Here is a 24,547-nt window from a genome sequence, read left to right on the forward strand (position 1 = left end):
TGTTAATAGCTGGAGCAGCATAGGTGGAATGGTAGCAATACATCCATGTGTTCGATGCCATTCCATTTGCTCTGTTCCGCCCATCATTATGAGCCGTCCTCCCCTCAGCAGCCACCTCTGGTATGGACACTGTATGGACACTGACTGAGCTGTCATTGAGAAACAAAAGTATCCAGGAAGTAATCCTTGAAGTTGTTGCAAAACTACGCCCCCTTCTGTGTCTTCTCACCACGTGGAAAAGCAAAACGTTCCCATGATGCTTCATCCAATATGGCTGCGCCCCGGCATCAGGCATGTGTGTAAACACAGTTAGTCTATACATTGTGGTTTTCATACAAATTTGAAACGTGGATTACATATATTTTTAACATTCATCCGAAAAAAAAGACACGTCAAAAATGAAGATCAAATCCAAGTCGTCGTATCATAAATCTGAGAACACATTCAGGGTGAGTGTTGTTGGGAATCTGTAGCACAGTTGTTAGCTTAGCTAGCGACGACTGCTTAGCTATTGCATTGGAAATAACAAAATATTTGTTAATATGCATAGCCATCTCTCATGCCTGGTTTTCATAATGTCTGAACAGTTTCAAATTAAACATGTTTTCCCATTGCTACGATTAATGAACCAACAAGCGTAGCTGCTTGAATATGTTAAATATCATATGTAGCCTAGCTAGCGAGGCATTTCATTACTGTAACGTTAGTACACCACAGAAAGTAGCTAACTCGATCGTTTTGCTTTACAGTTTCTCACGTTTGCTGAAAGGCTTGCCAATGTCAATATCGATGTCATCCATCGCATTGACAGAACTGGGAGTTATGATGAGGTATGCGTTCTCTGTTAGACTGCAGCTCCCCTATTAAATTGGTTTAAAAAATACGTTTTTGTCGTTGTTAATATCATTCCATGGCATGTAACCCTGTTTTCCGTTGTAGGAGGTAGACACTTACTTTTCAGAAGGACTGACAAAATGGAGGGACCTGAATTTGACAGAGCATTTCAGTAAGTACATAACTCGGTCACACCAAGGAGCGTCACTACTACTATCACATCTGGCCCAATACATGTTTTTGTCAAGTTTCCAAACATGCTCCCATGAGCAGAACCCAGTGACTAATCTGAAACCCATTCACCTGTTCCTCAGCCACCTTCCTGAGGGAGGTGTCCAACAAGAGCCAGTCCTTCAACCTTCTGGTGTTCCATCAGAGGTCTATAGTGGAGAGCCTGAAGACTCACCTTAGTACCAAGAACAGCCTTGCCTGCCAGCCTCTACTGGAGTATGTACCTGAGATTACTGTGTGTGTGTGTGTGTGTGTGTACCTGAGATTACAGTGTGATGCTGAGGAGGAAGGTACAAACTATAGATAGGAATATGTTCTGTAGAAGGTTCCTAAATTTGCCAATAAATAATGCACACAAGCTTCATATCATGTGGAAACAAATGTAATGTTTGTTCTTCATTGGCAAGCTTGTTGCTTGCAGTGTGTGTGCTGCAAATCACAACCTTTTCCTCCGTTATGCATCAGCCTGGTGGTCCAGCTGGCTAGGGACCTCCAGATGGATTTCTACCCCCACTTCCCCGACTTCTTTGTCATCATCACCTCTCTCCTGGAGACCCAGGACACTGAGATACTGGAGTGGGCCTTCACCTGCCTCTCCTACCTCTACAAGTACCTCTGGAGACTCATGGTCAAGGACATGACCAAGATGTACAGGTGAGACTGGGCCTTAGGCCTACCTGGCTGCAGTAGGAGTAGACAGACGGTGCTAGAAGCTCCAGCGTTATTGTTGTTATCGTCTCCTATCTATGTCATATTGGCATATATGACATCGGTGTTTACTTATCTCTCCTTCTCCCCTACAGCTTGTACAGTACACTGTTGGCACACAAGAAGGAACACATACGAAAGTTTGCGGCAGAGAGTTTTTCTTTTCTGATGAGAAAGGTGTGTTGTGGTCTTACCTAGTTGGCATCCAGTGGTGATGAAATCAGATCTGATTGAATTAATTGTATCGATGCCCGCCAGGTGCCAGATCTTGACGCCCTTCTCAACCACATGTTCCTGGACCTGGAGGAGCACCCTGGGAAGGCAGAGGGGGTGGGACAGCTGCTGTTTGAGATGTGTAAAGGGGTCCGCAACATGTTCCACTCCTGCGCTGGCACGGTGAGTTCATTAGGTTATACAGTAGGAAATAGGGGATTAGACTCTTTGCGAAAAAGGTTAACAAAGTAGAGTCTTATGCGTGTATATTCAGATGAACGATCTTTCATTCACAACCCTTTTCTGTTGTATCCTTCTTCCCTCTCCTCTCCTCCAGGCCCTCCCAATTGCTCTGAGGAAGCTTGGACCAAGTGCTGACCAGGAAGTATCTCTACCCTGGGATGCTGTCAGAGAGGCACTGGATCAAATGGCCCAGGCAGCAGCCAATCACGTAGAGAAAGAGCACTTCCTGGTTCTGTGGGAGTCTCTACAGGTTATGGAGCATTTTTACCTCACAACTGGTTCTGCATAGTGCCAATGTAAACTCTTTGTAGGCCTGTGTGACATGGGTTGTTGTTGTCTGTCTGTCGGACTGTTTGGGTGATACTGTTCATTATCCTGGTCCAGGGCTGTTTAACTGTGACTGTTTTTGTCTTTCTCTAGGCATGTGTGAGTGAGGCCCTACGGAACCTGAATAAGACCGATGTTGATGAGGAGGGTCAGGCCTCCGACCACTTGGAGCGTCTGCTCTTCATCCTCCATACCCTGGTGGGACACCGCAACGGAGCCAAGATCACCAAGCCAGACGCTGTCTGTCAGGTAGGGCTGGGGGTCACCATTTATCTGTGCGACATGAATAAGTAAAACTAAGAATAAGCATAGAGTTTGTTCTGTGTTCAGAGGCTGTGTGTATCTCTGTATGTATTTGACAGTCTCCATTTATACTGTATACATTTACATAGAAGAATACTTTGTGTCCATTTCATTTTCAGATCACATTTTTGCCTTGAACCCAGTTTGGTTTCAAATCTGACTGTTGGCATCATATGTATAGATTCCTCTGGTGTTTTTGTCCTTCTCTGTGCCTCTGTAGGCAGTTCATGAGTTGCTCCAGGCCCCAGCCCTCCAAGGACCCTGCTGTAGACTCGTGCTCCAGATCATCTCCTCTCTACTGCTGGGGGAGAATGTCTCCCTGCCTAACACACTCACACAGGACACGGTCAAAAAGGTGTTCAGCAGTGGGATGGACCAGGACCTGATACTGGAGTTCACTAAGGAGATGTTCACCATGAAACGGTTTGAACAGGTACATGGACTAATCTCATCAATGCACCAGGCAATTTCATCCTAGCTGACTCCGGCAGAGTAAGCTTCCTTCACTGGACATGGATAACGTAATCTCTCTCCTTTCTGCCACTCCATACGTCTCTCTCTCTCTCTCTCCATCTCTCCTCACCCCTCCCTCTTCTCTATATCTCTCTCCAGTTCTTCCTGCCCAGTCTGCTACAGTACCTAGAGGGTTTTTTCTCCAGTCTAGACTCTGTGTCTCGTCACTCTGCCATGGAGGTGCTGGTCAGTCTCATCCTGGCTAAAGCCCCGCCCCCTACAGATGGCTCCATGGCCTTCGAGACCTACCCCCTGGTCTTCACCGGAAAGACCCCCGGTAAGGAGCCAGGTGATGGGACAGAGAAGGTGTCAGTACCAGAGTTGATCCTCTCTCTGATCAGCCTACCGCAGGACCTGAACCAGGCCATCACTGACCTGTCCCTGCCCTGGGCAGCCCTGGTCCTCCTGCCCCACCTCAGACCACTGGCAGCAGGGTGTGTCGTTCCCAGTCTGACAGCCCTCCTCAATCGCCTGCTACTGAATGTGGAGAGAGAAGCGCTGGGGAAAGGTATGGGCTGCCCTTGTTTGCTCTTATCTGTGAAACAGTTGAACGTTGTGTTCCATTCAATGTTTGCTCTTATCTGATATACAGATGAATGTTGTGTTCCATTCAATGCACATTTGTTCTAGCTCCTAACTGTCCCTCCAGTAGTAACCCAGGAGCTGGTAAAATAAAGATCTCTCCCCTTTTCTGTCCTCTAGGTGGTCTGTTTGTGGCCAGGCAGGCCCTCAGCTCCCTGCTCAGTCTGAATGGATCTGCTGAGGTTCTCTCCCTGGTGCCAGTGGAGCGGGTCAAGCCCATCATCCAGTAAGTACTAAAAGTAGAGAAATATCACCAGCTCTTGGAGACTAGTTCCCATTTAGTGGGAATAACTGCTGTGGCCAGAGATAAAGCTTTGGATTGGTACAGTAAATCTGTGTGAGTTTGTTGGTGCCATTTAATGTTTGGTTATATAATCTGGTAACTGGTTTTGTTCTCGTAATTGGTGCACTTTGACCCTGATCAATTTCCTGTGTTTGTGTGTGTCACAGGAAGTTCCCAACAGACATGTCGGCTCTGTTGCTAGGAGACCTCTACTACACCCGGCTGTCAGTCAACGGCTGCTCCGAGCACCTATCCCACGGTGCTCTGCTCGACCTGCACCAGATGCTGCACGTCAACCTATCCTCCAACAGCTCCAAAGTATGGAAGTAGATTGAATTATTTTGGGTACTTTGTTAGTTGCGTTTAAACTGTGACCTAACCCTCTCCACCATGCTTCCTCCCTCAGATCCGCTTGCTGACACTGAGGATTCTGACCCACTTTGAGGCTGAGCTCAAACCGTCAGAGGTTGGTACAGAACAACCAAATGATGTCTTGTAAATTGACAATTATGTCTTTATTTGCTCAAGTCAATTGAATTCGTTCACATGGTAGAAGATAATTGAGAGAACTTTCCATTTTGAGCCTAAATGGACAATAACAACACATTTGAACTCTGATTCTCTTTGTGTTCTCAGAGTGAGGACAGTGTGGAGGTCCAGCCTGTGTTTGCAGTGTGTTTTCAGGCTGAGTTGGTCCCTGCCTCCGTGCAGGACTACAGAGAGAAGCTGCTGCACCTCAGGAAGCTCAGACATGACCTGGTAGAGAGATCACTACCCCAGGGGACGCAGGGGACCTTCCAACAGGTACCCAGAACATAAAACTTAGATTTGGAACCTAAAACGTAGATATGGGAACCTAGATTTCGAAACAGACTCGGGACCTTTGATTAACGTTTGATCTTAGTGGATGATCTTAGTGGATGATTAAGTAAAGTTCTGCATCTTCCATTTGCAGGTGCCTCTACGCTATCTTATGTCCATGCTGTTCGTCAACTTCAAACCCCTGTGGGACCCAGTCATTGAACTCATAGTGTAAGAACACACAACCACAATAAATCTAAAGTATCATACTCTATGACCTTTTAACCCCCCCCCAAATAACACAGTTCATCTCTTCCTCGTGTTGTGTCTCTCTCTCCAGGACCCATGCCAGAGGAATGGACAACAAAGACTTCTGGAGGGTCTACCATGAGCAGCTGGAGTTGGTGGCAGGTCTTGCTGGTGAGTGCGTGCTCATTTGTGATCTGTTTTTCTAACACTGTGATGAGCTATTTGTGTCGATATAAAACGATGTAAAACGATTAAGAAAATGTCCTGTCTAACAGAAAAGGAGCTGCGTGAAGGCGACGATGATGCCGATGATGAAGATGGCGGCTCGGAGCTGCAAGGGGAGCCGGGCTGTGATGTCATCGAGAGCGGGGACGTGGGGGTGCTGTTCCTGCAGCGTCTGAAGATGACCTCTGACCCCAGCGAGAGGACAGACTTCACTAACTTCAGGGGCCTGCTGTGGAGGGCCATGGCTCTGGTCCCTGACCGCGTAGAACCACGCAGTAGGGAGCTCAGTCCACTGCTGCTACGATTCATCAGGTTCGCCCTACACACGACTAGAGACTGCAGCCTTACACATTACACTGCCTTCCTACGGAGAGGAACCTCTGGTCTTTTCATTTTGAGGAGGAGGCGAGGAGACCAGACGCAATAAATCTAAGAAAGGCTTTTGAGAAAGAGCACCATTGTCCACTGTCTTAAATGACCCTATGCCCCTCCCCTCTCACGATTGGCAGGAATGAGTTCTACCAAGCTGACCTGTTGGTGGCGCCTACTCAGGACCTGGGGAAGAGGAGCAGTCCTGCTGCCATGGAGGCTAGCATGGTGGGAGAGGAAGAGGAGGACAGGGAGGAGGAGGAGGCTAGACCAGAGAGGAAGATGCCACCAAAAAGAGCAGCAGCCAAGTAAGAGATGATCACGTTGAAGATTTTGGAAATAAAACATCTTAATTTTGTTTCACAATGCATTTTCAGTGCCATATAGTATTTTCTAAAGACATTTTAATTTCTTTCCCAGGCAACTCATCGCTCACCTGAAGGTGTTTGCCAAGTTCACCAACCCTCGCTCTCTGTACCTGGAGAATAGCCTCAATGAGCTGTATACTCAGGTAAACTTACCTATCTCACCTATCATCATCAAATCTAATTGTATTTGTCACATGCGCCGAGTACAACAGGTGTAGACATTACAGTGAAATGCTTACTTACAAGCCCTTAACCAACAATGCTTTAAGAAGTTTTATGAAAAATATGTGTTGAGTAAAAAAAAGTTGAAAATGAAAGTAACAAATAAGTTAATGGCAGCAGTTAAATAACAATAGCGAGGCTATATACAGGGGGTACCGGTACAGAGTCCATGTGCTGGGTCACCGGTTAGTCGAGGAAATATGTACATGTAGGTAGAGTTAAAGTGACTATGCATAGATAATAAACAAAGAGTTGCAGCAGCGTAAAAGAGGGGTCTGGGTAGCCCTTTGATTAGCTGTTCAGGATTCTTATTGCTTGGGGGTAGAAGACTTGGCGCTCCTGTACCACTTGCCGTGCAGTAGCAGAGAGAACAGTCTATGACGAGGGTGGCTGGAGTCTGACAATTTTTAGGGCCTTCCTCTGACACCGCCTGGTGTAGAAGTCCTGGATGGCAGGAAGCTTGGCCCCAGTGAGGTTATGGGCAGCACGCACTACCCTCTGTAGTGCCTTGCGGTCAGAGCCTGAGCAATCGCCATACCAGGCAGTGAGGCAACCAGTCAGAATGATCTCGATGGTGCAGCTGTAGAACCTTATATCAAATCTTTTCAATCCCCTGAGGACGATTAGGCTTTGTCGTGCCCTCTTCACGACTGTCTTAGTGTGTTAGGTCCATGATAGTTTGTTGGTGATGTGGATAACAAGGAACTTGAAGCTCTCAACCTGCTCCACTACAGCCCCGTCGATGAGAATGGGGGTGTGCTCGGTCCTCTCTTTCCTGTAGTTCACAATCATCTCCTTTGTCTTGATCACCTTGAGGGAGAGGTTGTTGTCCTGGCACCACACTGCCAGGTCTCTGACCTCCTCCCTATAGGCTGTCTCGTCGTTGTCGGTGATCAGGCCTACCAATGTTGTGTCGTCGGCAAACTTAATGATGGTGTTGGAGTCGTTCCTGGTCATGTAGTCATGAGTGAACAGGGAGAACAGGATGGGACTGAGCACGCACCCCTGAGGTGCCCCCTTGTTGAGGTTCAGCGTGGCGGATGTGTTGTCAGGAAGTCCAGGATCCAGCTGCAGAGGGAGGTGTTTAGTCCCAGGGTCCTTAGCTTTGTAATGAGCTCTGAGGGCACTATAGTGTTGCGCACTGAGCTGTAGTCAATGAACAGCATTCTCACATAGGTGTTCCTTTTGTCCTGGTAGGAAAGGGAAGTTTTGAGTGCAATAGAGATTGCGTCATCTGTGGATCTTTTTGGGCGGTATGCAAATTGGAGTGGGTCTGGGATAATGGTGTTGATGTGAGCCATGACCAGCCTTTCAAAGCACTTCATGGCTACAGACATGAGTGCTACAGGTCGGTAGTCATTTAGGCAGGTTACCTTAGTGTTCTTGGGGACAGGGACTGCTTGGAACATGTTGGTATTACAGACTCAGTCGGGGACATGTTGAAAATATCAGTGAAGACCCTTGCCAGTTGGTCAGCGCATGCTCAGAGTACACGTCCCGGTAATCCGTCTGTCCCTGCGGCCTTGTGAATGTCGACCTGTTTAAAGGTCTCACTCACATCAGCTACTCGCATGAAATCACTCTCGGCTGTTCTCGCTAAATTCCTATTTTACCATGCATTAACTGTATACTCAATTAAACATACTTATCTGACCCGTTATCAGCCTTTCTACCTAAACAGCGGGTAGTCTCTGTCAGTGTACTGCTATCAGTGTGTGACTGTGTGTCTGTTCAGTTGCTGTGCCACCAGGACCAGCAGATTCAGAGGGCAGCATTGGAGTGTGTTCTGACCTACAAAGACCCCAACGTCCTCCCCTACAAGTAAGTCTGCTCTCTGGCTTATTTCCGAACGACACTGTCGCGCAACGTCTCATCTTACCTCTTGTCGTAACACACCTTCAGTCCTTTTACAGTCTGCCAGGCGTAAAACCTACTTTCCAAAATCACCATTTAACATTTTTTGTTCAGGTGATCGGAGTAGGAGTAAGGGATACTGTAATAACTGTTATGGACTCCCGGTCCCTCAATGGGAGTCATTGTTACCAGTGCTGATAGAGATCAGAGACATCACTGGCCATCTCAGGTTCCATTGAGCAGGAATGTTAACCTCCACCCAGAACCACAGATCTGACAGGAGTTCCTCTCTTCACTTCCCTTATTAAACTATCCATTTACTAACCGTTTCCCATCTAACATCACTGAGAGCAGAATGATGGAAGGAAATAGGAGTTCTGTTATTTCATTTCCCATAGTGTACCACTGACAGAGTTCACAGAATCAGCCTGGAGACCCTGTCAACAACATTGGTCTGGTGCCTCTTTGAAGCTGTACAGGCCGATAGGCTTGTGGATTTGCTAATATATCTTGATTCAGTATCTGGTGGCAGGCCATTTGATACACGGTCTTTCTGTGTTTGCTGTGATATAGTAATGAAATGTCTTCATCCGATGTCTTTTTCTGTATCTGAAATGTCTTGTGCTTCTGGACCCAAAGTCTATTGAATGTCTTTGACGTGACTGTTGTGTTCAGGGAGAATCTGGAGAGGCTGCTGGATGACAAACACTTCAAGGATGAAATCGTTCACTTCAACATCTCAGAGGAGCAGGCCGTGGTGGACGCCTCGCACAGGGCTCAGCTTATCCCGCTGCTTATGAGGTGTGTGTGTGTGTGTGTGTGTGTGTGCGTGTGCGATTACTCTTGTTTGTTATTACTCGTCTGTGTCTTCAAGTGAACTTAAACTTGTGGCCTATTTATGTGTCACCTTTACTACTCCAATATAACCCCCTCTCCTCTAACCTAACCTCTGTAGGGTTCTGTTTGGGCGGATGCGCAGTAAGACTGGCAGTAAGTTCCAAAGCAAGTCTGGCGCCATGCAGCGTTCCTCCATCGTGCTGAGGTTCCTGGCAGGATGCCAGTCTGAGGAGCTGGGCATATTCATTGACCTCCTACTGGAGCCCGTCTGCCACCACGGACAGGGTAGGGCGCCCTCCGACATGTGATATACAACCTGTATGGGAGCGGAGTGTTTCTCGTCTTATTCCATAGTGAATGGCTCTGTTGCCCTCTGTCTCATCGGTCTATTCGGCCGTTATGTTGTAGCTTTAGCCTAGTGTGTGTGTGTGTGTGTGTGTGTGTGTGTGGACGTGTTTGTTTTAAGTGTGACATTCGAACACTTAGAACTCTTCTTCTTTCTCTCTCTATTTTTTTCTCCCCTCCCTCTCTCCAGGTCTGTGTCTAGCTGCAGTAGACAAAGCGATATCCGAGACGGACTTCTCTGCCGTCCTTCCTCTGGGTCGGCAGCACAGCCTGCTGAACATAGTCAACACAGTCATCAGTAAACTGGGCCACCTCATCAGCACACACCTGCCCAGGGTGCTGCAGATCCTACTGTGTGTCACCGCCTCTGTCTCCACCATCCTCAACCAGAGAGAACAGGTATTTACACAGAAACCTACTGTATGTTCTCTGTTGGACCAGGGGACAGACCAGGGGCGGCAGGGTTGTCTAATGGTTAGAGCGTTGGACTAGTAACCGAAAGGTTGCAAGTTCAAATCCCCTAGCTGACAAGGTTCTGCCCCTGAACAGGCAGTTAACCCACTGTTCCTAGGCTACCACTGAAAATAAGAATTTGTTCTTAACTGACTTGCCTAGTTAAATAAAGGTAAAATTAAAAATAAATGTAACTAGAGGCTGCTGGATGAGTAGGAGTGCTGATTTACGATCAGTTTTGCCTTTTTAGATCACGATTAAAATTATTATTTGGACAGGGGGCAACCTGATCCTAGATCAGCACTCCTACTCAGAGAAGCTTGATAATAAGCTCCTGGGTTCTATGCATAGTAACTTTAACTCTACCTACATGTACATATTACCTTGACTAACCAGTGCCCCTGCACATTGACTCTGTACTGGTACCCCCTGTATATAGCCTTGCTATTGTTATTTTACTGCTGCTCTTTAATTATTTGTTACTTATATTTCTTTAAACTGCATTGTTGGTTAAGGGCTTGTGAGTAAGCATTTCACTGTAAGGTCTACACCTGTTGTATCCGGGCGCATGTGACAAAATCAAATCAGATTTGATGTCTCTTGAGAAAAACGTTTAGTATCTCTGGTCTTGGGCAGGAGCTGCAGTGTAGCCATTGTGGCAGTATGCCGCAGCTCGCCCTCTGAGACCTATACTAGAACAGGAGGCTCGGAGAGGCCTGCCCTGGCAGTTGCAGGTGTGAACATGTATAAAGCATGTTGATGTTCATGTATGGTACTGCACACAAACATGGCTTTTTAGGACAAGTCAGTAACTCCTTAAAGTTGTTTTGTCGCCTCTTTTTTTTTTTCTCTACTCTTTGCAGCTGAAAGGCTAAAAATAGATGAACAGGTTTTAAAAACTCCTCAATGTTTTTTTTTCTCTCTCTGCCCAGTTAAAGGCCGGCTGTATCGCTCCTCTGAAGAACCTGAGGCGCCTGGGCGTCCTGAGGATCCAGGACTTCTTTGATGGCTTTGACTCGTACAGCTTCACCCCAGATGAGCTCGATGCCGTCTTCCAGGCTATCGTCTGGCCCCAGGTCTGCCGTCTGCCAACAGAGAGCCCCTACTCCCCCACCCCCCTCCTCAAACTCATCCAAGTCTGGAGCAAGAATGCCAGGTAAGCTTATCAAACAGTCTTTGTGTTGAGACTTCAGCTGCACTAAGGCCAAGTCCTTTTCACAATGAGATCAGTATGTTAATGGTAGAATGTTTCTGGCAACAATCCAGTTTCCAGTGTGGAACTAGGAGGAATTTGCCGTGACCCAGTGGTAGGTGACAGATTCAACCCGCCTGAAAGTGGCCACCTTCTTTCCTCTCCTCCTCTCTCAGGTACTTCCCCCTCCTGGCCAAGCAGAAGTCTGGTCACCCGGAGTGTGACGTCCTCCTCAACGTGTTCGCCCTGCTCTCCGCCAAGAATGTCTCCACCCAGACCGTTGCCATGGTGATGGACATCGCCGAGTCCTTGGTGACCACGAAGGACCTTCTGGTTTCGGAGGGTGAGGGGGCGGAGCTGAGCGTCAACGGCAGTGTATTCCCCCAGCCACCAGAGGGAGCCTACATCTCTTTGGGTGAGGCCTATGGACAACATATAGAATACGCAAATGCAATGTTTACAGGGCCACTGCTATAATATGCAAATGCTACGAATAAAAGTAAATACTAAACAGTATAACGATGGACCAGACTAGGAAGTTTTTCCTCGTTTGGTGACATGGAAAAACTATTGGCTCTAGTAGGTATAAGCAAATGCAAAATGGGTTGTAATACAAAGTTTTTAACATTTGTAATAAAAAAAGAAATCCTTGTAAATAATAGCAAATACAAAGCGTGCACATTGATAAAAGTGCAGAAATGAATGGTTTGTTTGTGTTGTTCAGAGCATCTGACCCAGGGTGCCAGGCTACTCCTGCCCCACATCTCCACCCTGCTACAGTACCTCAGTGGCATCGTACGCAGCTCTGTCAGACTCAAGAAGAAGAAGTTTAGATCCCAGGTGGCCAAGGAGCTCAACATCCTCTCAAAGTAAGTCCTTCGGCCCTCACATCCTTCTGCGTCCTTTATGAAGCGTTGACTACTGTGCTGTGGCGACGTGCTGACTTTGTGATCATTGTAGACCAGGGCTCTCCAGCCCTGTTCCCGGAGAGCTACTGTACCATCCTGTAGGCTTTCACTACAACCCCAGTTGTTTACTAAGCCGACTCCGGCTTATCAACCACCTAATTATTAGAATCAGATGTGCTAGATTGTGTTTGGAGCCGAAAACTTACAGGACTGCAGCTCTCCGGGAACAGGGTTGGAGAGCCCTGTTGTAGACAGTCAAATAATCTCTAACGCCAACTGATCATAGATGGCGTATTCTAGCCCCTGCTCTTTGTGATCTTATCACAGCTCTCCCTCTCGGGTTTCAGGTCGTTGTATGGTGGTGATGGTAGTTACGGGTTCCACAGGCTAATGTCATCATCTCTCTCTCCTCTCCAGGCTCAGCAGGTTTGTGAGTGATAAGGACCAGAGCTCAGTGCTCATCCGCCTGCTGCTGCCATACCTCCAGAAGGCCCGCAACCCACAGGTACAACGCCGTGTTACTGTTCTAGGGAGATGTTGTGTCTGTGTTGTGGTTTGTTTGTCTAGGACTTCGCGCTGTATTGGATTGTTCGAAGGTAACGTCATGCCAGGTTGTGTTACGTTATACCATGGTATGTGTTACATGAGCTCCCACTCATTATTGATCTGTCCTGTCATTTCCTTGCGTCGTGGTAGGTTATATGTTATAATGTTACGCTCGTGAGCATTTGCCGTGTAGCTCAGTTGGTAGAGCACAGCGCTTGCAACGCCAGGGTGGCGGGCTCGATTCCCGCCGGGGACCGGTACGAAAATGTGTGCACTCACGACTGTAAGGTCTGGATAAGAGCGTCTGCTGAATGACTCGAATGTAAATGTACTTCCATTCCCTTGTGTTTCAGGAGACCGAGATTAACATCCTGTCTACAGTCCAGAACCTGCTAAGACAGTGTTCTAATCCCGCCTCCTTCCTCAAGCCTATCAGTAGACTGTTCTCCATCCTCCACAACAAGCTGCCCAGGCAGGCCCTCACCTCCGTCTTCCAGGTAGGACCCCAGGCCCCCGTAGCCTGACTCCAGATGTGTGTGTTCTGTTGCGCTCACTCATTTTCACATCTTTAGCTGCCGAAGCCGGGCCTTACGTGCTCCCCGTTACTCATATCTAGTGGTCCGTATGATGTGAATCGCAGAAAGTTTACCTGTGTTACTGTCTCCCAACAGACGCTGGGAGACCTGGAAAGGGGACTGAAGTACATCACAGATACAGCTGCTAAGGTAGGGCTCGAAAAAACCACACACACACAGGAACAAAACAACCCATGTTTATCACACACACAGCCATGTATAACCATCGGCCCTTTCTCTCCCTCCAGTTGAATGCGTTTGACAGTCGTCACCTGGACGAGGTATACTTCGACGTGCGTCTCACAGCCTTCCAGGAGGCCACCAGGAGGATCAACGACATGGACACACTGGATATGAACTTCATCTACACCATGATGCACAACTGTTTCGCCTCCTTCGAGGTGAGACCCAACACACGCACGGCAGACACACGGGACAGATCAGACACTACAGATGGGGGGGGTTTACGCTGCAGTCCGGTCTCTTGACTATTGCGCCGACATTGGCCGTATCTTGGAACGCTCCCGTCTTATTTTAGATGTCCTGTTCACTTTATGAATCAATAAATGTATCCGTATGTAGCATTCAACAAACCATTTGTGGCGCATATTGCTTAACATATGTCTGTGGTGGGCCTCCCGGGTGGCGCAGTGGTTAAGGGCGCTGTACTGCAGCACCAGCTGTGCCACCAGAGACTCTGGGTTTGCGCCCAGGCTCTGTCGTAACCGGCAGCGACCGGGAGGTCCGTGGGGCGACGCACAATTGGCCTAGCGTCGTCCGGGTTAGGGAGGGCTTGGCCGGTAGGGATATCCTTGTCTCATCGCGCACCAGCGACTCCTGTGGCGGGCCGGGCGCAGTGCGCGCTAGCCAAGGTTGCCAGGTGCACAGTGTTTCCTCCGACACATTGGTGCGGTTGGCTTCCAGGTTGGATGCGCGCTGTGTTAAGAAGCAGTGCGGCTTGGTTGGGTTGTGTATCGGAGGACGCATGACCTTCAACCTTCGTCTCTCCCGAGCCCGTACTGGAGTTGTAGCGGTGAGACAAGATAGTAGCTACTAAAACCATTGGATACCATGAAATTGGGGAGAAAAAAGATGATTTTTGCTCTTAATTTTCTGATGATTGTGGAAATAATTGAATCTTCAAAGGAATATTAACAGCAATGTAATTCATCCATTCATTAAATTCAACCGTCTTCCTTCCTGTGTTGTAGATTGGAGACATGTCCCTGGCAGACAACGCCACCTTGTGTCTGTCTGCTGTTCTTACACGTCTGGCTGCAGTGGGTCGGGGAGACGAGGACTACAAGGAGATAGTACAGTACACCATACTGGACGCAGTCAGGAAAGGACTGAGGAGCAAGACTGAGGTTAGTACACACACACACCACACACACACCACACACACACACACACGAGAACTTGGGTCCAGTGTGTCTCTCCTGTGTTCTCAGAGTGTGCAGCATGACTACACCACAGTGCTGGCGTGTCTGGTGAAGACCTTCCCCACCCGTAGAGACTTCAGAGATCTGGTGCAGCTCACTGACTACAACGACCCCGAGTCTGACTTCTTTGAGCACATGAAGCACATCCAGGTAAGACTTCAGTCACTGTTCCAATATTCACACCGGCACACTACAGGGATGGAAGCAATGTGTTGGGCGTGCGTTCTAAGTGGTATGCCAGTATAGATTTTGGAACATTGTGTGTGTGCCTGGAAAATACACTGTTTAGCCTGGTTTCGGGGCAGCTTGGATTGTAGCCATACAGCCGACGCTCTTCAAATGAGTCAGGACGCGTGGTGTTCAGCCCAGCGCTTAATGTTTTGTCTCTCAGATCCACCGTAGAGGTCGCGCTCTGAGGAAGTTCGCCAAGCAGCTGACGGAGGGTACGGTTGTGATGTCATCTCGTTCCCTCCAGACCTACATCATGCCCTACGCCATGACTGCCCTCTTCGACGAGAAGATGCTCAAGGTCAGTTACACAACACACTGAATAATGTTATCCTTCTTTCTGGTGTGTGTGTACCGTGTGTGTGTGTGTGTGTGTGTGTAACGTGTGTGTGTGTAACCTGTGTGTGTGTGTGTAACCTGTGTGTGTGTGTGTGTGTAACCTGTGTGTGTGTAACCTGTGTGTGTGTGTGTGTGTGTGTGTGTGTAACCTGTGTGTGTGTAACCTGTGTGTGTGTAACCTGTGTGTGTGTGTGTAACCTGTGTGTTTGTGTGTGTAACCTGTGTGTTTGTGTGTGTAACCTGTGTGTGTGTGTGTGTGTGTGTAACCTGTGTGTGTGTGTGTGTGTGTGTGTGTGTGTGTGTGTGTGTGTGTAACCTGTGTGTGTGTGTGTGTGTGTGTGTGTGTGTGTAACCTGTGTGTGTGTGTGTGTGTGTGTGTAACCTGTGTGTGTGTGTAACCTGTGTGTGTAACCTGTGTGTTTCTCTCTGTCCTGCAGAACGAGGGTATGACGTCAGCATCAGTAGAGGTGATAGGAGCAGTGTGTAGGAGACTGACCTGGTCTAAATACCTCTACTACCTTAAACACTTTGTTCACATACTGCAGACTGGACAGGCTGAACAGAAACTGGCTGTCAGGTAGGTGTCTGTGTGTATCAGAGGGTGATATATATGTTTTGTTTTCCATTGGTACTGTTGTCTCATACCTGTGTCCATCCACAGTCTGTTGGTGACTGTTCTAGAGGCGTTCCACTTTGACCATGACACTCTGGAGAGAGAAATGGAGGCAGCTAAGACCAGGGCCAAAGACGGTGAGTGAGCAGACTGGATGTCGGTGACCAAGAGGTCCCAATGAAGTAGATTATGATTTCCATCCCAAGCGTGTGGTATATTGATCGATGTTGCCTCTTTCTGTTTAGTTGTGAGCACCATCGTTGATGACGAAGTTGATGAGGAAGAGGCGGCAGCTGTCGAATCAGAGGAGAGTGACACTGAGGAAGCCATGGAAACTGAAACAGACACGAAAACAACCACCATAGAAACGGCCACGGTTGTTACTATGGACACGGGCGCCGTTGAGGGTGTTGCTATGGAAACGAACGCCACAGAATCTACAGCGGAGCCTAAAGCTGTTCCGGTGAGGAAGCCGACCCCCTCCACTACAGCCCCTGCGGCTCCCAGTGGATTACCCCAGAGCAAAGCAGAGCTGGAGGCCCTGATCACCTCTATCCATGCCACTGTTCAAAATGCTGTCCTGCCCAGGCTACACAAGTGTCTGACCGCCAAGGTACACACACGCTCAAACACACACCAGTTGCACTCGCTGTCGGGGATCTTTTGGAATGTGTCACCAATGCATGTGTGTGTGTGTGTGTGTGTGTGTGTGTAGGTGAAGCGAGATGAGGAGTGCAAGGCGGTAAAGTCTAAGGACGTGAAGGAGGAGGAGGTGGCCAGAGTTCCTATAGCCTTCGCCATGGTCAAACTGATGCAGACACTGCCCTCGACTGTCATGGATGTCAACCTGCCTGGGTATGTACACCCAGTTAATGTAAACATAAATGTGGTACGCCCTGTAAATGTGGCTGTATCGCGTGTGTGTCCGTGCCTCTGGGAGTGTGTGTGTGTGCGCAATGTTAGTATATAATAAACACTGTGTGTGTTGACAGCATCCTGATGAAGATGTGTGTGCTGCTGAGGAATCGTTTCCAGGAGATCAGAGACGTGGCTCGTAACACCCTGATTAAGATCGTCGAGACTCTGGGGGTCAAATACCTGCAGTACCTACTGAAGGAGATGAAGTCCATTCTGGTTAAGGGCTACCAGGTGAACACTACAGCTGAATAGGTTTCTCTGTCTTTTCATACAGATGGACCACAAACCCTCGTCTCAGACCTTGGGTACGAGGCCCAGGTGTGCGTTCCAAATGACCTCTGGTCAAAAGTAGGGCATTACAAAGGGAATAGGGTGCTATTTGGGAGGCTACTCCAAGACTACTGTTACAGTGCCTAGTGAAAGTCTATAAAGGGGATAGCTTTATTTTTCAGTGGGATAATTACACACATTTTTATGCCAAAGACTCACCAGAATGGCTTTCCTGTAGGTGTTGAGTGATCCAGTCTCAGTTCTAACTTAAATTTGTTTGGAAGTCAGAGAAAAGGTCATTGCTGTTCGTAAATGATTTCCAACCAAATTTACTGAGCAAGTTTGACAAAAACAACGGATATATGTTGCCCTAAGAGTTAATGATTTACACTTGTACTGCCTGCCGAAGCTGCTTCCACCAAGTATAAACTCTGGGGTGTGAACATATATGCAATTAAGACGTTAGTTAAAAAGAAAAATAATAATCACTTTCTAAATGTGGAGAAGGTTATGTAGATCGGTAGGGAAAAAAATCTAATGTAATCCATTTTTTAAATTGTTTTACACTACCGACTGTGTATGTTTTTGAGACAGAGACTCCATCTCTGTCTGTGTAAATGTATTCAATCATTAAGTGAATTATTCTAAATGATATGGCTTTGTTTTTGATCCACTGACTCTCTCTCGCTCAGGTCCATGTGTTGACGTTCACGGTGTACCAACTTCTGTCTCACCTCGCCCCTATACTGAAGCCTGGAGACTTGGACCACTGCATGGGCCTGCTAATAGATGTAACTATTCTAACCTATACATGTCCTTGTGTTTGTATGTTTATGCGGGTTTGTGTGTCTGTCCGTGTGTGTTTGTGCCCATATATATGTCTATGTATGTGTATATATATATGTATGTGTATATATGTATGTATCGATGTGTGTGTGTATATATGTATATATATATGTGTGTCACTGTGCATAATCCATTTTGATACACAAACTTGCCAGCTCTCCTTTCACACTCCATTGTTCCACTCCTCTCCTGTAGATCTTCAACAGCGAGCTGTTTGGTGCAGTGGCTGAGGAGAAGGAGGTGAAGGGGATCGTCTCTAAGCTGATGGAGGCCCGCCACAGTAAGAGTATGGACTCCTATGAGTTCCTGGGCCAGTACTCTGGCAAGGACAGAGTCATACAACTCATACTGCCAATGAAAGATGTAAGTATCGCTTAGATGTGTCTGAAATTCCTCAGATAGCAGGGACATCAACAGATTACTCCGCAAACAGTGTGTATGTGCCTTTATTTATCTCTCGCTCTCTGTCTCTCTCTCCTTCTGTTTGAATCTCTCTGTCTCCACCTCTCTCTCTCTCTGTCTGTCTCTAGATCCTGGAGAACACAGCCAATCTGAAGACAGCCCGTCGTGCCCATGCAGTGTTGAAGAGGATAGTGTCAGGTCTACTGGTGAACCAGGCCATGGACCATCAGGCTGTACTACTGCTCAGCCATGGCCTGGTCTCAGAGAGTCTGCCCCTCGTCACCAAGCGGAACAAGTATGTACACACTCACACTGCAGGCATGCTCCCTTCTCCTTGCTCTGTCTCTCACTCACTGAGTCTCACACAAATATTTGACGTCGTGTCTTTATTGTTTGTGTGTAGGGACAAAAAGCCCCAGGCGCCCCCGGACCCTCGTCTGCCTCCTCCCAGCTGTCTCCTCTTGCCCCCCACCCCAAAGAGAGGAGGACTTAAAGCCCCCGTCAGCAGCCGCACCAACATGCACATCCTAGTGGACACTGGACTCCGGGTAAACCAATCTAGCTACCCTCCCTAAAACTTTCAGGAACTTTCCCACAGGCTTTCTCACAGGTTGACTAGAAGGTGAAATAGTGTTTTGCGGCAGGCAGGCATTAAGATAAGCAACAACCAGTCCCGTGAACAGATGGTAACCAATGGCTGAATAGTGGTTTACTGTTCATTCATCTGTGGTCAGTTGAATGTTGGTTGACTGTTGTCGTTCTTTCTCTGTCTAGCTGCTCCATATGAGTCTGAAGAAGTCCAAGGTGAACTCCTCTGAGGCCTCTGCTCTTGAGATGCTGGATCCCTTCTTTGCTCTGCTACTAGACTGTCTCAACTCCATGCACGTCAAGGTCAGTTGTGAGTGTGTGTGTGTGTGTGTTGAGAAGCGTGTATGTCTGTATCTGAGTGTATATGTCTCTCCGTGCCTCCAGGTGATAACAGAGGCTCTCTTAGCTTTTACGTTCCTGTTGCGGTTCGCCCTGCCAGCTGTAGAGCAGAATGCAGGCCAGCTCACCAAGCAGCTGTTTGTCCTGCTCAAAGACTACTCCAAGGCTGGCGCTGCCCGTGGAGAGAACTTCCAACTCGTCCAGAACTGCTTCAAGGTAGCACAAGTGTTTGAATGAATACATTTTAATATAGTATCAATTATAAACGGGGCCGTTCGAGCCCTGGATTCTGATTGACTGAAAGCCGTGGTATATGAGACCTTGTAAACTGGGTGGTTCAATCCATGAATGCTAATTGGCTGACAGCCGGAGTATATCAGACCATATACCACGGGTATAACAAAACATATTTTTACTGCTCTAATTACGTTGGTAACCAGTTTATAATACCACTGCTAAGGGTTGTGTCCAGGCACTCCGGGTTGCGTTGCGCGTAAGAACAGCCCTTAGCCTTGGTATATTGGCCATATACCACACCCCCTCATGCTTTATTGCTTAATAAGGCACCTCGGGGGTTTGTGATATATGGCCAATATTCCACGGCTAAGTATATGGTATATTGGCCATATACCACACCACTCAGGTGTTTAGACTTGTTTACTGTTCTAATTATGTTGGTAACCAGTTTATAATAGCAATAAGGCACCCCGGGGACCCCCCCACCCTCCGAGGTGCCTTATTGCTTAAATATAATATAAACAGTACATTCATTCCGCAATGCAAAAACATGCCATATTGTATGTTTTAATGATTTGAAATAACAGAAATGTGGCCATATCAAATCATTGAATGATCCTTCTTTTCGCCGTCAGTCCATCACCATCCTAGTAAAGAACACGAAGACACACAAGATAACTGAGACGCAGCTGCAAGTGCTGCTGGGATACGCTGAGGAGGACATTTATGACCAATCACGTCAGGCGACAGCCTTCGGCCTGCTAAAGGTAGCTAACGCCCTCCCTCTCCACCTGTCCAAATCTAGGAGAGAGATGGAGTTGGGAGACCATACTTTATTGCTACAGCTAATACATTAGACCCCAACATTTTTTAGACCTTTATTTAACCAGACATATAGATGTATTTGCATTCAAAGTGTATAGTGAAATTCTTAATCTGTCCTCCTCTGTATCTCCCCCTACAGGCCATCCTGTCCAGGAAGCTGGTAGTGCCAGAGATGGAGGAGCTGATGAAGAAAGTGGCCAAGCTGTCTATTACCGGGCAGAACGGCATGATCAGGGTCCAGTGCAGACATGTACGGTTTGGTTTCTTTTTATATTCATTTTTAAACCTGTATTTTACCATTTGTATTGTATTTTTGAAGGTGCCTTGTTAAAACTGTGCTTAATTAAGGCAACACATTTTTAGATTCTTATTTTTTTTCCTGTTATTTTCACCTGTAGATTTACCAGAAGTATATCCTGGATTATCCTCTGGGGAAGAAACTGAGATCACATCTGGACTTCATCGTGGCCCAGCTCAGGTAGGATATATTTGTGTTTAAAGGGATTCGTTGTTTTAGATGTAAGTCGTTTGTTTGTGCCTTTTGATACTAAAATCTCTCTCTCTCTCTGTGTTAGTTATGAGTTTGACACAGGAAGAGAGGCTGCTCTGGAGTTGATGGCCTATATCTTCCAAACCTTCCCTCAGGTATCCACAACAATCCTCCTGACACACACATCCCATAATTACTGGAGTTCGACTCGCAGTAACTCTGGTCGCTTTCTATACCCACTGCTCCTGGTCGAAGTTGGCTATAGAAACAGATCCCACATCCTAACCATTAGAGGGAATAAACTCAAAACTGACCTTAGATCAGTTTTCTTTGGGACAACCTAATTCTACTCCTGTGTGTAACTGATTCGTCTCTGTCCTAGAACCTGCTGCTGCAGCACAGTGGGTTGTTCTTCGTCCCTCTGGCACTGGCCATGGTGAACGATGACTCGGCTCGCTGTAAGAAGATGGCCGCTGTTGCCATCAAATCACTGCTGAGTCAACTGGACCAGCAACACCAGAACACCCTGTTCACCCTGGTCAACACTTGGCTGTCTGGAGACAAGGTACGGACACACACACACACACACACACTAGTCTTGTCTTTCTCTACGGGTCTAATAAAGCAATGTAAAGGTCTGATCAAGTGCAAATAAAGGAAATCCACCTTAGACTATTGAGATGCACCCCATGTCCTCCTGTAACCTCTGACCCCTACCCCCAGGTGTCTCTGCGTCGTCTGGGGGCCCAGGTGTGTGGGCTGTTTGTGGAGGTAGAGGGGGTTCAGTTTGGCCGCCGTTTAGATGCCCTGCTGCCCCTCATCGAGAAAGAGATCCACCCCAACAACTTTGAAGACGTGAGTCGAACATGAACTATTTTACATAAACTTTCAAAAGCATTGCCTAAGCATTTGTATTTTATTTACTATTTTCTATAACCTGTGCTAACAGCTGCTCTATATCTGTGTGTCTGTCAGATTGAGGAGGAGAAGGATGAGAAGGCAGCAGATAGACTGCTGTTCAGTTACCTCACCCTGGTCACCAAACTCACCAAGGACTGTAGCCTACTGGAGCTCAGCAAGCCTCAAGACACTCTCACTAACATCCTGGGTAAGACACTACTACCTCTAGCCTGGGCCCACATCTGTTTGTGCGGTCTTGCCATTTCCTATGGTCGTAGATCAAACATCAGGCATCTATCACATGGGCCCGGTCTGAAAATCACCTCGGGCATCTCCGTTGTCTGTGGTGAGATAAATAGTACAGTACTGTGGTATGTTAAGCAGTGTGATTAAACCCATGTGCCTACACGTTTTCACCTGAAATGTCTCTCTTGGTCTATGGGTTGATGATAAAGTCTAGAACCTATAGATCTACATTAATTCATCGATCATTGAATGTAATATTTTACCCTCTAAACTGCTGACTTCCCCTTTGTGTAACGGAGCAATGCGTTTCCCCTCCACCAGGTCATGTTGAGACCCACCTGCGTTACCCTCACTGTTGGGTGTGGCTGACCGCCTCTCAACTGTTTGGTCAGCTGTTTGCTGCCCACCGGCCAGACCAGCTGGTTGCCCGCTGGAGAGAGGAGACCACAGAGAAGGGCAGCGCCAAAAACACCACCACACCAGAACCTGTGGCGACCACGTTCCTTACTACCAACCTAGACAAGAAGGTGAGACGGGTCTGAACATCACTTAACCAAAGATACAGACCGATGACTTGACCTGCTTAGAGTCATCCAGATGGGCTTCTCAGTGAATGAGGCGGAACAGGGAGAACAGCTTTTTGGGGGTTTGAATAACAATGAGATAATTGAATGCATTGTATTGTAAACAAGGGTGTGACTCAAGTGATGTTTAGCCATACTGATTGATGTGTCTTTTACCTGGCTTTCCCCTCTCCTTCCCTCCACCAGATGAGAGAGTTGGTCCTGTCATTCTGTCACCAGCTCCAGTCGAAGTACCTGGACACGTCAACAGGAGAACAGGTAAGGATGACGATATTACACTGATGATGTTGCAAACAGACTATTTAAGTCGGAGGTGTCACCCGTCGGGCAGTAGTTCGATTGACAGGTTGGATGGTCTCGTCTGCCGTTCCCCAGGTGATCAAGAACCTGCTGTTCGTCGCCAAGGTGATCTACCTGATCTCACCCGAGTCTGAAATCCCACCTGCCCGGGAAGTAGAGGGGGGGGAGGAAGAAGAGATGGAGAACGGAGGAGAGGATGACGAAGGAGAGAAAGAAAAAGAGGAAGAGGAGGATGAGAAGGATGATCGTCCTCCATCCTTACTGTGGATGATGAAGAAGCTGTCTCTAATGGCTAAGAGGGAAGCTGCAGACACGCCCAAGATACCCCTCAAGGTACACACAAACACCCCAATACGTGGTCCTTTTATGGTTTCCCAACACCACTGCTTATTTACAGATGGTGAGTTGATGAATATCTGCAATAAATGTTTGCATTGTTATTTGTCCTTTCTCTCCCCCCATAGAGAACATGTGTGTTTAAGTTCCTGGGGGCCATAGCTGTGGACCTGGGTAAAGACAGGCTGGGTCCTTACCTCACCACCATCATTGCCCCTCTCTACAGAGAACTGGACAGCACCTATGCAGACCAAGGTAGCATACTGTCCTCATCATTTAATAACAGCTACGAGGATCAAGCTAACACAACACTGTCTGTCATCTTCCTCTCCCTTTCACCACTCCTCAAATTCATCATCCTAATCATAACGCGGCTCTCTGGCCTTTCAGTTCTCTCCCTTGTTCTGTGTGCTCATTGTGGCTGCCTTGTTGTCTGACTGCTCGCTCTTGTTATTCTGTGTCAACTCAACTCTGTGTAGTTCTCTTCCGACTGATCCCTCTGTAGGTGTTGGTCACAGAGATGCATCAAATTAGTGCTCTATTTAATTAGACGTTTTACTCCCCAGACCCCACCCTGAAAAACCTGTCCCAGGAGCTAATAGAGCTGTTGAAGAAGCAGGTGGGGCTGCAGACCTTCTCTCTGGCCTTCTCAGCTGTTCAGAAGGATGCTTCACAGAGGAGGGCCAACCGCAAGAAACACAAGGCTATGCAGGTGTGTACTCTATGGCAGAGGTTCTCAAACTTTGTGCTCGGGGACCCCTTTTTTTTTTTTAACAGAAAATTCATCAAAGAATAATCGGAACACAACTCAAGTGAGATGAAAAATAACACACATTGACTTTGTTTGGCAGTGCTCGTTACCTGCAATTCTACAGATTGTCATGTGATACTTTTTTTTAATACAAAAGGTATTGTTGAAAAATAACATTGGTGGATACCAATATCCCTGTTACCCACAGTTAACAAATGGTAGATTAATGACTATTACACCCTGAACTTATTCCTCAGATCCTTGCCTAAAATGTATTTCATCTGTTAATATTCACTTACATATTGTGACACTGTTTATCGTAATGTTGGATACCAAGCGTCTCACCCTTTAACTCTTCTCTCAGGCGGTGGCTAACCCTGACATCGCAGCCAGGAAGAAGCTGAAGAAACACAAGAACAAGATCGAGGCCAAGAAGAGGAAGATTGAGTTCCTGAGGCCTGGCTACAAAGCCAAGAGACAGAGGAACTCACTCAAGGACTTGGCGATGGTGAAATGATGTTATTATCCATTATATAGCAAGGATGGATGAGAAGACCAGGCAACCGTGTCCTGCTTAATGCAGGAGCTGACAGTCGCAAGCCACCTCTGTATGAATTCTCAGTCAAGGATTTGATATGTTTGTGCATTTAATGTAACTTTTTTTTAAATTAAAAATAAGTGCTACTTTCTTTGAACAGTGGTCCTGTTGAAT

General features: G+C 47.3%; 1 protein-coding gene across 1 annotated transcript; it reads left to right on the forward strand.

The window, feature by feature from the left end:
• Positions 1-253: 253 nt before the first annotated feature.
• On the forward strand, positions 254-24,530 carry utp20 (UTP20 small subunit processome component). The gene is made up of 58 exons (XM_042298038.1): positions 254-449; positions 750-830; positions 940-1,006; positions 1,149-1,281; positions 1,531-1,719; positions 1,869-1,950; positions 2,032-2,169; positions 2,324-2,479; positions 2,650-2,805; positions 3,080-3,292; positions 3,472-3,880; positions 4,075-4,180; positions 4,405-4,555; positions 4,644-4,703; positions 4,874-5,041; positions 5,193-5,269; positions 5,379-5,458; positions 5,563-5,824; positions 6,022-6,189; positions 6,302-6,392; positions 8,207-8,292; positions 9,001-9,126; positions 9,281-9,447; positions 9,698-9,906; positions 10,893-11,116; positions 11,329-11,567; positions 11,877-12,021; positions 12,478-12,565; positions 12,960-13,103; positions 13,278-13,331; positions 13,430-13,582; positions 14,393-14,548; positions 14,633-14,773; positions 15,015-15,152; positions 15,628-15,767; positions 15,852-15,940; positions 16,049-16,416; positions 16,519-16,658; positions 16,796-16,952; positions 17,684-17,782; positions 18,033-18,200; positions 18,368-18,534; positions 18,643-18,787; positions 19,014-19,130; positions 19,212-19,382; positions 20,039-20,170; positions 20,368-20,478; positions 20,627-20,706; positions 20,804-20,873; positions 21,101-21,283; positions 21,442-21,573; positions 21,694-21,826; positions 22,186-22,391; positions 22,635-22,706; positions 22,824-23,081; positions 23,213-23,339; positions 23,651-23,796; positions 24,200-24,530. The coding sequence occupies exons 1-58, from the start codon at positions 399-401 to the stop codon at positions 24,350-24,352; spliced, it is 8,472 nt and encodes a 2,823-aa protein (XP_042153972.1). The 5' UTR covers positions 254-398; the 3' UTR covers positions 24,353-24,530.
• Positions 24,531-24,547: the final 17 nt, after the last annotated feature.

This window comes from Oncorhynchus tshawytscha, linkage group LG15 (assembly GCF_018296145.1).
Source record: "Oncorhynchus tshawytscha isolate Ot180627B linkage group LG15, Otsh_v2.0, whole genome shotgun sequence".
NCBI lineage: Eukaryota > Metazoa > Chordata > Actinopteri > Salmoniformes > Salmonidae > Oncorhynchus > Oncorhynchus tshawytscha.

What these genes read in the sequence shown, in the direction of transcription:
- utp20 (XM_042298038.1), top strand. Translation starts at nt 399, where the DNA reads ATGAAGATCAAATCCAAGTCGTCGTATCATAAATCTGAGAACACATTC. An exon ending in CCAAAAAGAGCAGCAGCCAA is followed by an intron (nt 6,190 to 6,301) that starts GTAAGAGATGAT and finishes TTTCTTTCCCAG; the next exon opens with GCAACTCATCGCTCACCTGA. An exon ending in TCACAGATACAGCTGCTAAG is followed by an intron (nt 13,332 to 13,429) that starts GTAGGGCTCGAA and finishes CTCTCCCTCCAG; the next exon opens with TTGAATGCGTTTGACAGTCG.